This window comes from Phaethon aethereus, assembly GCF_964289735.1.
Source record: "Phaethon aethereus genome assembly, chromosome: 7".
NCBI lineage: Eukaryota > Metazoa > Chordata > Aves > Phaethontiformes > Phaethontidae > Phaethon > Phaethon aethereus.
The window spans coordinates 8,810,972-8,824,786 of record NC_138583.1 but is presented as its reverse complement, the minus strand read 5'-3'; the positions used below and the strand labels follow the sequence as shown (position 1 = coordinate 8,824,786).

General features: G+C 40.5%; 1 protein-coding gene across 2 annotated transcripts in view; it reads right to left on the bottom strand.

Moving 5' to 3' along the window:
- Positions 1–13,815, bottom strand: part of ANK3 (ankyrin 3) — a gene marked incomplete at both ends in the record, with an annotated part of 204,765 nt that overhangs the window by 51,728 nt on the left and 139,222 nt on the right. For both annotated transcript variants that reach the window (XM_082002335.1, XM_082002336.1), the window contains 2 exons: positions 852–1,076; positions 8,640–8,746. In XM_082002335.1, coding sequence (XP_081858461.1) covers positions 852–1,076; positions 8,640–8,746 — 332 coding nt within the window. The remainder of the gene's footprint in view (positions 1–851; positions 1,077–8,639; positions 8,747–13,815) is intronic.

The window sequence follows — 13,815 nt, the reverse complement described above, 5'->3', positions numbered from 1 at the left end:
ATATCCTACCCAATAAATTTTGTTCCTTGTGGACCAAGCTGCAGGATTCGGCTAACCATGCTCTCTCCCTCATTTAGAGGGGGAGGAGTGTTAGGAAGATGCAGTTTACTGAATAACATCCATGCAGCAGGAAGAGAAACGAGAAGGGGAAATTAGGAACAAGCTGTCATTCCCGACAGAACCAGCAGTATACACCAGGGTGCCACTCATGGTAACGAACAAAATTTATAATTAGGAAAAAAAAAGCCACATCATAGTGGATTGTTTCCCCTATTTTACTTAAAAAAAAAAAGGTCAGTTCCTAGCATTTGTACTACTTGACGCTCTACAGTAAGTCCTCTGCCATTGCTCTCAGTGGTTTTGCTCCATGGGACGGAGACAGGCAGCTCCCAGAAACTCAGGCAGGAGCTGTGAACATGCTGTGGCATAGGAAACAGAGCTCAATATTTGGGTTCTTGTGGGTGACTTTAGGACACTTTTTTGTGACAGTGATGTTTCCCCAATACTCTACGAGCAAGAGGGTCAAAACTTGTTCTGGGTTATAGATGTGTGACTCCTCCTGATGTCAAAGGCAGACTGCATGAGTAGATGGGGCAGGACCCGGCCTTTTCATGGCTTTTCTTACCTTCGGCTCCACCCTGCAGTCATCATCAAGGCAAAGCTCCCCTTAAGACACAAAGGTACTTTCCAGAAGGAATTTCAGGTTGGCATTTTTTAGTATTTCAAGTTCAGTAGCCTATCTTACATGCTCAAATGAATTAGAGTCAATGTATAACTACTTAGAGCCACAGGATAAAGGAAATGAAAGATGAACCTTGAGTGTAAACAATGAAATTCATAGAACAACTTACCCTAAAAATTGTGCCCCTGCTGGCCCCATTTCTACAAGTCTACTCGCCAATCCTTCTCCTTCAACCATTGGTGGTGGGCTGGCTAGTTTATGTCTCTTTACCAAGCGGCAGGTGATCCGAGTTGGTGCTGTACACTTGCGTGGTGGGATAATTATTCTCATTCCATGATGGCGACTACCCCTCATCGAACCCCCACGTGCATCAACCATAAAACTAACCAGGAAACTGTAGGAAAAAGGAAACATGTCAATGAAAATGGTCACCAAACAAGCAGAAGATCAGCAAAAAAGTCAACCGTCATTAGAAAAGTCCTCCCGATCCCAGTTAAATTAAAAAGAACATGAAGATTCTTTCAAGACTTACACTTACATGTTAACTATTGGTTATCAAATGCAAGAATTGCTACAGGTCTAGCAACGTCATGGTGAAACAAACAGGTGCTACTCAGTAATTTGGAGTAAAAGAGCACACAAGTAGTGTATTAGTAGTGTTTTATTAGAATTTAAAAACATCCCTCTGTTACTGTTAGCTATACTGTCCATAAATAAGAGTAATTAGCCTCTCATGCAGAAAGGAACCAGACAATGTAGAAAAAGGTGACTCAAAAATGCATATTATTTTTGGGATCTTGGTCTTCAAAATTTCCTCACAGTCTCATTTGCAAATGCTCCTGATGGCTGGCAGAGTGAGTGCTGCTGGCACCACGGGTGACAGTCTTTCCCAGGATACTAAGGGCTTCCACTGACGGGGAATAAGCGAGAATATCAAGTACGTAACTTTCTTTAGACAGCTGGTACTCTGCAGGAAATCATGCCATTAACTCCTCTGTGAAGATGACATTCATTAGCAAAAAGCGACATTAAAGAAAAATCGCATTTGCCAGTGTCATTCCAATACATAATTTTCCATTTAATAATATAAGAATAAGCAATTATATTTGTACGTAGAGTGGCAGATTTTAAAATAAAATTCTTTTCATTAGCATGGGAATAATGAATATTAACAAAAATAATTAATAGCCATGTTTTATTTCATCTATGAAACGCTGAGAAGCTGCGTAAGTTAAGTGTTACTGTCTTTAACAGAACAGTGACAGGAAAGCAGAGTCTCCTCCCAGGGCCCAAACCAGACTTCAGCCTGTTTCAAAACTCTGCAGCAAAGATCCTTCCAATTTACAGGGATCAAAACAGCTTTCTGTAGGCCTAAACAGTTATAGGGGGTCTCCTCTGGGGCTCCAAAATACCCTCCCTTTTCCTCTGTACCATAAGATGCTAAGAGAGAATAGCTTCAGCTGGAAGATGCAGTAAGAGGCCAGTATCAAGAGGGACACGAGTTATCAATACAGTTTTTGTTTGCTCCTTCTGTATGATATGCAGAGGCTGACACAGCTGGCACATCTGCTGCATGGTTTACTATTTCCAAGGCTGTTGCCAAAACTTCCAGAGCTTAAGAACTAAACCTTCACTGAATAAAAGGTGAGTCCATTCAATTTCCTGGTTCCCTACTGTAAACTGAAGTAATAGTGTAAGAGCCCATAATCTGGGGGGTGGTGTGTGTGTGTGTGTGTCATGAAGGTTCTTTAAAAATCCCCCAAGTGCTCGAAGTATGAATGGGAATTGGTGTAAGACTGCTACATTTGCTTTTGAGACCAGCAGGATATCAAAAGTAACAGCGACATGCATTGGTCAGGCCTGCCAATAAGCTGCATTCAGAAGTCTGTCCAACGTGGGTAGGAAAAAGTTGCGCAAAAGCAGAAGTGTAATCAAAATTTGGTATTTAGTGGTCTGCAGGAGACAGGCGGGTAGGGACACAAGCTGTAAATACATGAAGCAGGATGAAAAAGTTGTCCAACTGAATTCCAGATAAAGAAATTGCTACATTGCCTTTCTTCAAACCAAATTAAAAACCATCAGTGAAGATTCAGAGGTGAAACAGCCCTCTGAAATGACCCTAACCCCAATTTATCATTTCTTGTGCCCCAGACTCTTTACAATACTGAAGCATGGAATAAAATTCATTATATTCCACAGTAGTTTTCCTAAAAATAAACTGTATCCACATTTCCCTCCTAGATAAACACACTGTATGCTACTGAACAAATCCAAATGTTGCCACTAGGGTATCCCAATTCCTCATATGAGAAATTGTTTCAGTGGGAAGGATCTTTGCTGAATGGCTAACCAAGCGCTTTCTACAAATATTAGATCTATGTCAAAAACAATATGCGCAATCTTTAAATTATAGAGTACAAAAGTTATGTTAATCTTAATATTTATAGGTCACAAGATCTCAGATGTCTGTAAACTCTGCAGACTGAACACTTTTCCGTTCGCTAACAGAAGGCTGTACCAAGCGGAAATGGCAGCTCCAGAGAGCCTGGACCTTTGGTTCCCTCTGCCCTCTGCTCACTATTAGCCTGTCAGCATGCTTATGTTGCTTTTTCTCCCTGCAACTGCTCTACACAGTAGGTGGTGAAGGCTGATGGTAGGAGGCAGATGCCACTGAGCATGTGGAAGGGTAGGCCAATGCTTGGTCTTCAGAGCCGGCAAGGAGCCAGCTCGTGACTAGCTGTGAAGAGAGTTCAAGACAATCCATTAAAATTTACTATGAAGCAAAGTAAAGTCTTAAGCATGGACCCACAGCCCTTGGTCATCAAAGGGAAAATACTGACAGGAATCTGTTACAATTGGTGCTTTGGCGGTCTTTTAAAAATATGCATGGTTTTTGTCTGCAGAGAAGATGGGGCCGCTTCAGCCTACGTGGAAGCATGCAGGGCGGAGGGGTGGCTGGCTGCAGCATCCCTTCAGGGTCGGTGCTGCAGCAGCTCCGGGGAGGCACATCTGGTCAGTGCACCACAGAGAAGCGGAGAGGCCTCCTGGGGAGCTTGGCAGGACTGGGCTTGGCACAAAGCAATGTTTTGGAGAGTTGGCTGTCATGTACGTGATTACTGGCATGTTAAGCCAGCTCAGAATTAACAAAAAAGGGTTTTCATCTAATGCAAAAATGCCAATGCCGGCACTGAGATAAGACGTCTCTATTTAAATGACTGAAGTGTGTAAGAGTGGATTGTCAAAATTCTCTAGGCACTTAAATCAACTGACTTAAATTAATAATAATAATAATAATCATCATCATCATCAATGGAAGTGAAAAGTACCTATAAAAATCAGGCCCCAAGATCTCAGGTACGTTTAAGCTGCAGATTTCAAGGTCAGTCCAGCCTTGGCAACGTGGGGCTTAGCACTGCTCATGCACGCTGCTCACAGCAAGGGTAGATTAACCCCTGACATGAGTCTATGCCCCACTGCAGGAACTAGCCCATTACAGCCAGCTTTGGTGTCTACACCACGCTGCAGCCTTCAGTGAAGACAAAATCTTTAGCAGATCAGCCTTTATGCATATTGCTCCCATATAAAGGTAATCATTGTCAACAGCATATTAATTATTTCCTGGTTTAGTTTTCAAATTAGTAATTTACCATTTTAAACAATAACAATAAATCCAAACAGTATTTCATGCACTTTGTATCAAAAAGATTAGTAGCTGATGCTTACCTAAATTAATGCTGCACTAATAATGGAAACTACAATATGATCTCTAAAACACAAAGCTGAGTGCTAATGAGCATTTCTACGTGAATACATGGAAGGGATGAGGATGTGGGCGGATGCACTACAAACATCTACACACACTCTGTGGGGAAAAAAGTTTAAAAAATAAAATAAAATGAGGATTCACAGAAAGCACAGAGTTATCACCTTGAATCATACTGGGGGAGTGGAGAGGTATAGCTGCAAAATAATTTAGAAAGCAAATGGGAAAAATTAATGTAAGATAATTAGAGGCAAGCAAAAGAAAATATCAATAATAAGCGCAAAGGAAAAGTAACAATCAGAAAAATAACAAAAGCAACACATTCAATGGCCAACTTTAGAAATTATTTGGCTTTTGCTTCACATACCGTGACCTATGTCATATAAAATATGCTACACATGGAAAAAAAAAACTGAAAGGAAGTGTTTATTTAATTAGTCAGCACAAGTCCATAATTTCTCTGAGAAACGCAGAAGCACATGGAAAAGAGAAAAGCATCTGCAATTTACTTAGGTTAACAGCGAATTTACTGTAACACAACTTCTTTATTTAATTCCCAGAACATGCTCCACTGTGCCATGCAAACCCAGTTTCTGTATTTTTCTACAGCCATTCATTTTCCAAAGTATATAATGTATAAAGTTATGTATGGCAGTATACTTGAAAGGAGTATCAGTCCATGCCATTCATTACATTGCTTTCAAATATGAGGAGTTCTGTGTACAGGAGGTTGGAGTAAACTATAATTAATCTGATATATTCCACCTTGGAAGACTGGATGCAGTATTTCTGAGCTTCTCAATGTGGAAGGCAGTGTGACACATTAATTTCTTTCTGTTGGCTAAGAAGAAAACCAAGGAGTTAACAAGAAGGCCAACATGAAGAGAGCACACCCACATTTTAGTTTGGGAAAGTTGCATGAGTAAGCTCACATGTGAAAGCTGAAGGTCATTTTGGTGAGGGGTCTCTACCCCTCTAAAGGCCTCAAGATTCATGACACATTTCAATGTACTGCTTACAATGGACCCAGTTCAAAATATATGCTGGCAAAACAACTTACCGAACTCAAGAAGAAAAACATAAAACATTATCTTGGCTTAAAAAAAGGAAAAACCAGAAGAGTCGAAATCACTGCCAACAACTCCTTCCTTCTTTGCCTTTCACTGATACATCGCTGGATCTCCACATCCTGCTCTCAGAATTCCCCTTCTGCCTCAGTAAAGAAACGGGAACAAACTTTGATGCTCTTCTGACAGTGGGTAAAAGGGGAAAAGAGCAACCCGAGGGAGCAGACTGCAGAGGCGCTCGCCCAGCACGGCACACTGAGGGGAGGACGAGGAATGCGAAGAGCGGTGGGGCCAGGCTGTGGCCGCAGGGTGACCCGGACCACGAGGGCTGCCGACAGCAGGCAACCCCAGCCGGAGTACGTCTGCCTATGGCCACAGAAAGAACTGGGGACAAAGCCAGGGGATGAAGCACCGCGAACAAGCAGAAGAAGAGCTGCTTTTCAGAAAAAGACTGGAAGAAGAGAAGCAAAAAGTCGTGATCCTCTCCATATCAGATGTGCTGAGGTACTGCAAAATGTGAAGGGAATATCTGTTGATTGCCCCTAGATGAAGATAATGGGGAAAACCAAACAGTATCACATTATAATATGGGGCCACAATTGAAAAGAAAATTAACGAGTGAGGGTTTTTTCCTAACAAAGGAGCCGAGTCATCACGGCATCATTTCTGATGGACTTTGTCAAATGAGAAATCTGACAGGTCAGAAAAGCTGAGAATATTTTATCTCCTCCCCTGCAGCCCCACAGCTTGCTCCACTGCTGCAGGTCTGCAGCTTCTCCCCTCTGGGCAGCAGCTAAGGCCACATCTGCATTAGTGAGGACTGGTGTACAAAGGGAGCAGATCTAAAGTAGCTGATGCAAAAAATCCCATATCCACAGCATGTATGTTTTGGAGGGTTGGAACCAGGAACCAGTAGTGAACATGCTGAAGAACAAAGGGCAGAAAAGTACTGTCCCAGAGGACTGGCAGGATGCAAACATCAGACCTGTTTTGTACCAGAATAAGTACATAAAATTTTAGACCAATCAGTCTAACCCCAATTATCAGAAATCTTCAGGAATAAATTATCCAACAATCAGTCGGTAAGAGCCTAAAGATAATCAAGAGATTACAACTCACCTATCACCAGTCCTCAAAATAATAAATGAGCCAAAATATAAGTGGCAAGAGTAACTTATGTCAAATGGATTTAACTTCCTTTGATGAGTAACTTACCCAGTGGGTGTGTGGAAGTACAGTCTTGGTATTTCAGTAAGCAATCAACGTACACTATAGATAAGGTAAGTGCACAATCATCTGAGAAGTTACCTCAAAAGAGATACCATCAGTGCTTTACTGTTAAACTGAAAGGAAACTTCAAATGGAGATTTCACTGTGCTGTCCTGGGCCAGGTACTAAGCTAATGTCTTCATTCATGATTTGAACACTAGACAGAAAGAAGGTCTGAAAAGTCTTTGGAAAGTAAGACCAGAATTAAAAGATATCTTGCTAAAATGGAAATAGGGTCTGGAACCAACAAACTGAAATACAGTAAAATAAAAAACACAACCAGATAGGAGATGCCAAACACATATTCAAAAAAAAAAAAAAAAAAAAGCGCCAGATTGCAGAATTTCAGAAAAGAAACAAGAAATTCTAGCAGATCACAAACATCTGTCAACAGAAACAGCAGTTACCAAAATCATAATTCTTATTGTGGGATTGCTTAAGATTAGGTGTGCCATGTGTCAGACCAACGACGTAGTGATCCTGGCTTAGAAATAAGCTATCATCAAAAAGAGGAGAGCCAGGGGACAGCCACAAGAATGCATGGAAATGTGGAAAAGCATCACCTAGGAAGATCTGGGACATTTTAGTCTATAAAAGAGAGGACTATATGTCTTCCAACATATAAAACATTGTGAAGAGACCAGCAAGATACTACAAGAAATAGGCCTGATCTGCAGCCAGGAAATTTTAAATTGAGTATCAGAGGAAGGAATATTGTGACAAAGGACAGTGAACTACTGAAGCTAGGAGACTACAGAATCTCTTATTTTTAGTGACTACAAAGAAATGAAACATATTTCAGGAATGGCTTGACTACATTTTATCCTTCTGTAACGCAAATGGGTGGACTACCAGCTCTCTGAGGTCCTCTGCTGACATACCTTTCCGTGATAACCAATAGACTTCATCTTTTCATACTGCAATTCTTGGTATTTCAACTCCAGCATTGACCATATGCAGTATTTTATCAGCCCAGTCCCCAAAAATCCACTGTTGTATAGATCTGTTCAGCAGAATAAGGCACTTACATGTATTGTGGGACTGTAGCTTTAGATTTCTGCGATTTGCTGCTATTTTGGAACTGAAATCTTTTGGTATGTGCTGCACTGATTTTCGTTATAAGAACGTAATTAATCACAAAATGGGGAAGGAAATTGAAAAGGATCTGAAATTTTATGTCCCGATCTTGAAAATTAAACAACAAATATTTATACTAGACAATCTCATGTGCAATGATTCCTTTCAGTTACACATTTATTTGTGGATTTTTACAATAGGTGTTGAAAAATTACTACTATTGCATTTAAATAAAGTCTATCTGGTACTGTCAAGAAGCACCACAACTACAGTGATGACTCATAAGTAAATGAATAGCACCACTAAAATAAAACTACGGATACTGGAGAACAGGCAGGAGTTTGGAAGTATAAATAAAATGAGAGGTTAACTTAAAGCCACCCATTTTTAACTCTATGAAAGAACAGAGAGCATAACATTGTACCTCTGATTTCATATTCCAAATAACTTAATACAATTCAAACAAAATCATCTTATGACACTGAAAAGCAAAGCATAAGCAGCAGAAAAAGCAAAACAGAACTATTAAAGAGAAGCCTATGGGATTACAATGTTTTGGCATTCAGAAAATTAAGTGCAGAAGCAAGTTTTTGGTTTGATATGCAAGAATTTAGACTGACTCCTATTATTAAGTACCCTCACTGAAGTCAGTGTGAATTTTGCCACTGGCTTCAACTGGAGCAGGAATAGGCATGTTATCAGCCATTACAGCAGGCTGTATTCTTCAGCTAACAATACACTTCCACATTTAAAGGTAAAGGAAATCTGTGAAGTGACCTACCCAGAATGGATGGGACTTGAAACAAGGTTAACATTGTCCAAGGTGTCTGCAGCCCAGCTATAGTGTCTTAGAGAATCAGAATCAAACTCCCTTTGAAACGTCAGGTGCTTAAAAATATAATAAAAAAAGATAGATTGAAATTTAAAATGAACATGAAAAACACTTGTCTTAAATACAAGCTTGTTAACATAATTCTATTAAATGTAGATCTGGCCCCTTTCCACATAACAGTGCTGATATCCCAGGTGTTAAATTGCTAGAAATTCCGTAACAGAAACATGGAACCCACAGGGAAATTAATCTTACTTATCTTCAAACATTCTTTTTGCCCGATTTTCCCACTTCCTTCAGTTACAACTATGTCTCTCTTCAAAAAAGATTGAAAAAAATATTACCATTTGTACTGCAATCAGACACCATACAGACAGGCAGTATAATATTCCCCCACAGAAAACACCATTGGATAGATCCTTATTCAAGCAGAACCTGTGAATAACTTCACTGAGAGTTTAATTAAAGCTGTGAATGCATGACCAAGCTCCCAGTGGAAGGAGGGTTTAGTTTGTCTTTATACACGTACAACCAACATGAACACTGTTTTCTAGAGTGCCACTGTCCCTACTCATCTCTCTAAAAATAGCTTTAACCCCGTGAAGCGCTGGCACACTGGTGCTATAATTAACTGCCCCATCTGACAGACATTGAGGCATAACTTGTTTGTCGCTGCTGCCCATGGACATGCGCATGCGCACTCATGCGTCCTGTGCCCCGCAACAAGGTCTCACACTATAAACCCTCTTAGCTGTGTAGCAAAGCCATTCTAGTAGACTATTCTTTTTTCTTTGTTTCTTTTTTCCTAGGAAATTAAACAAATGACATCTTCAAATACTATATGCCCATGTTGCCAGGGTGATATGAAAGCTTCTAAACAACTTAAGAAGCACCATCAGAAGTTACTGTCAATAAAACTAAGTCATGAAGCTGTCACGCAATACACATAGACAATCTTCACCCAAGACTGGTGTTGAAGATGTCAGTGTTTCCTGGAAGTAGGTTGCTTTCTGCTTGCAGGCAAATACCTGCAGAGAGCAGTCTGTTAAGACTAAAGCCTCATGGGCTGTTTTCAAATCAAATTCTGTGGGTTCAAGTCAAACCTGGGCCACACACTTCTACACGGGCAAGTTCTATTATTTCCACCTATTTTTTAAATGTATTGGCACAGAGGGGTAGTGCAAATGAATTATTTTGAATGGAAATATCGGCATTAGTAGTTAATCTGACAAAGTCAGTCATAAACACACAAAAATACTTCTGTTGAAAAGCTTCCATAAGATAAGCGAGTAGATAGTGCTCTGTTGTTGGCCAGAACCTGCAACCCTCCCACCACTCTGGGGTTTCTAAAAAACTTCTCTCTTTAGACATGTCTTTTATTTCAAATGAGCATCCCAGGTTTCCTTCCAAAAACCACTGGCATTGCAATTTACTGCCAATCAATAGAAGCATCTGCAGGGTACAACTTTGCTCTGTCATCTGTCCAACACCATGGTACATGACTTGACGGCTCCTTCTTTTCGCTACCTTAACTCTTTTATTAGGATCGTTCATCGCACTTTTTGCGATGTGTACTTGAAGCCTGATGGTTCAAGCACAGACAGCAACAATAATGAGCAAACTTGCATACGTTAAACACAAAAATAAACCATCAGACATAAAAGATAAAATGAATGTCATTAAAACAACGGCAATTAAGCAACAGCAATAGATTTAATTAGTACCATTTTGGAAAAAGTACGATAATTTAGTTTAATGAAGACATTTTTCTACTTCCTTCCAATAGAACACTAGAGCTTCTCCTACATTTCCTGAAGATCCCGCAATTTAGGCAGGAAAGCCATTACTGTGGATTTCTGCTATTCCAAGTGATCTAACTTCGTAAGAGCTCATGCTGAGCACATAATTACTTTTGATACCAAACAGTGTAAGATCCAGACAGTTGGTTTCAGAAGTTGTAAAAATTTAGATAAATAAAAATAAATTTATTCCTTTGCTCAGTGATCAACATTATCATCAAAAATAGGACAAAACAAAGAAACATAAGAAATCTGTAAAAAAGAACTATGCAATTTAGTGTTTGTCATTCAAACGCCTGCTAAGCTGTAACATTGTCACTGTACTGAGGTCCAGGCACACACCAGGACACATACACCAACACATAAACCTGGGATCATGTTTGCTGTAACAGCTGAAAAATGCTTAAGTTCTGTATCACAGCAGTGTGATACGGAAAACTAAATGCAGGGCCACCTAATTCCCAAGGAAATACCACCACTCTAAAATAATCTATGCTAGATAGAGGTGCTACTACGCTCACCAAGTTGCTGTAGGTTTGCCTACACACATACATAGGGTTCCTTGGTCTATTCCTTTGTCCTGAGATACTGTCTGTGTATCAGGTGGCTGTATTTTTTGATGCGTTCTTTTCTGACAAAGTGCACTGAAACAGAACTTTTGGATGTATTTACAGCCAGCAAAAGCACAAAGCCTACAGCCAATAATTTTGGATGAGAAACAGAGTAAGAAAAGCTAATAGCTGGACACATGCATCTTAACACGCGGCACACATCTGTTGATCTCATTTCGTCAGTCTGTTTAGGTGCTGGATTTTCCGGGCAGGCAAAAAAATCTTCCTGTGTATATGAGCAGTCCAGAAGATGGCACATCATCAGTGACATCAAATCACAGGATTCATCCTGTGTTTGGTCAGGTCCCAGCATTACCTCCCTGGACCTGCATTGCTAAAGGGCGTGGCATCATTCGATGCAAATGCATGTATAAAACCACTGATGGGTCTGCCGGCAAGGATCCTGCTGGTTGCATAACCGAATATCCAGGCTGTATAATATCAGAGTTCAGCAAACAGAAGAATTTATGCTTCCTCCCAGATGAATTTATCCAGACAGAAGAGATTCAGCAAGCTGCTATGCAATGGACAGCTTGATCCATCCTGCCTTTGGCTGATTAAATTCAGAGGCTGATGTAAATTATTCCGTGGAGAAAGTTGTTCGGATTTGGTCTGAGTTGCTGCATCCATGGTAACGCACCAGGACACAGAAATTTCAACTTGGCTCCAGCCAGGTTATGAGGCACGATATGGCCTGGATTCAGACTTCCCTGTTGAACAGGGTCAGCAGTAAAACACCGAATGCAAATGGAGAATATCTCGACTTCTCAGGGAATTGCTAGAAACTCTAATACCCAACGTGTCATGCTGGCAGTCAGGTTCAGTAAAGACTAGTTTCAAATCTTCCTCGTTTGACTCTTTTTAGGCTCCCAAGTCTCCCAGTGATCCTGGGGAGAGACAGCCATGGGATCTTCTATTTTAACCTGATCAAGGGGTTGACAAATGCCCCTCACTCCTTTCGTACTTACATTTGTGATAAAAGTCATTCCTTTTACTCTGAGACTTTGCTGTTGCCATGAACTCCAGACAGGACTGAGCTTTACAGAAGAGAAACGGAATATGCAGATAGGCAATGTCTCACTTCTTCAAAGTAGTGCAATACTCCAAAACAGACTTAACTCCTATCAGTTTCCAGATGGACTTTTAGGATATTAGTTTGATCCACAATGATCTTAGTTCCTGTGAATTCCGTTGCTGGAACACAAGGTGGGATTTTTCCCTGATTTCTACTGCCATAGCAGAGCTTGTCTAGATAGCTAGTAATGCACAGAGGGAAGGGCATTCTCCATCTCCCAAATGCACTCCTCCTGCTTCAGCCAAAGAGCTGTAAAGCTTACCACTGTAGGTTTGGGCTGGGCTGAAGAACACGGGAATATATCCAGAGGATGGATATATTTTTTTGTCAGGACTTTGAGGTTTGCAGAAACCATAGCAGAAAATTTTAGGTGGGCTCCCTTTTTCATGAAGATAGGTTGTTGCTTTACTGTTGTTTGTTTTTCAGGGGATCATGGTTTTACTAACCTCTCAAGACTTTTTTTTTCTACTACCACCTTCACCATTCCTGATCCCCTCCTGGACTTGAGAAACTTGAAGTTTGTCTACAGGATTAAGACTAGAATAACATTTACAGTTAGACTGTCAGCCAGGCCTCCAGCCTGGCTTCATTTTACATGACAAATTTGGACCAGAGCTGAACTGCAGTAATTGCACAATCATTGGTGGACAAAACTGGAATCACAAAAATATGAAGACTGTAAATACAATGACAACAGCCTAGACTGCTGCTCAGCACCAGCACTACGTTTTCGTATTTGTTGCCTTGTCAGCTCAAGAGCCAGCACTGCAAGAGAACCTCCAGGAAGCAGAGAGGTCCATGACCACTTGTACACAATATGAAGTTTGTCGTAAAGTAGAACTCCTGTACATGATGTGGTTGGTGTCACTGCAACACCTCCATGTACAGATGAGTAATTCTTATTTTTCTAGTGGAATTTTGTAATACAAACCAGGTTAATGGTGCACACTTTGAACAATGTTCTTTAGGAGTTATTCAGCATAGTGCCGGTTTTAAGTCTTGTTACTTGATCAAATGCTGCTAAATCAACACCATCTACTTTGATGGTAATCACAAAAATGGCCAGAATCATAAAACAATGTAATACGTTCTCAGACTGAGGAGCCTTCCTCTCCTCCGAAATTTCTACCATATCAAGAAAATTTAACAAAGGCTTAGGAGTAGGAGGTGTCAGAGTAACTTTACGTTCTCAGCCTGGGAATATAATTTCTCATTCCCAATGGCCATAGTTGCAGATTTTATTTTCTGACTTCAAAAACAAACAAAAGCAACAAAATTACTGCTATGCAATGTTCAGAAAGCCTCCCTAGCTGGCTGTTGCAAAACAAGGTTATTGGAGGTTTACAGCATTTCACTTGAAAGTAACAACCTAACACTCAATTACTAAAGATAATCCAATCTCGGCCGTTGTCATAATGCTACCAAAACTGTGTGCAAAAACTGCAATAAAACTGGGTAACTTCTACTATACTAGAACTTACAGGCTAATACAAGCAAGGTTAAAAATGCTTCAGTCCTGCTCTGTGGACCCTTTCCCCCAGGAAAGCATCCTCTGAGATCAGTAACTCCCTGTGCAGGAATACTTGCCGCTGCTGAGAGGCACCTCTGTGGAAACAGCAGCAGAAAACCTCCGTTTCATT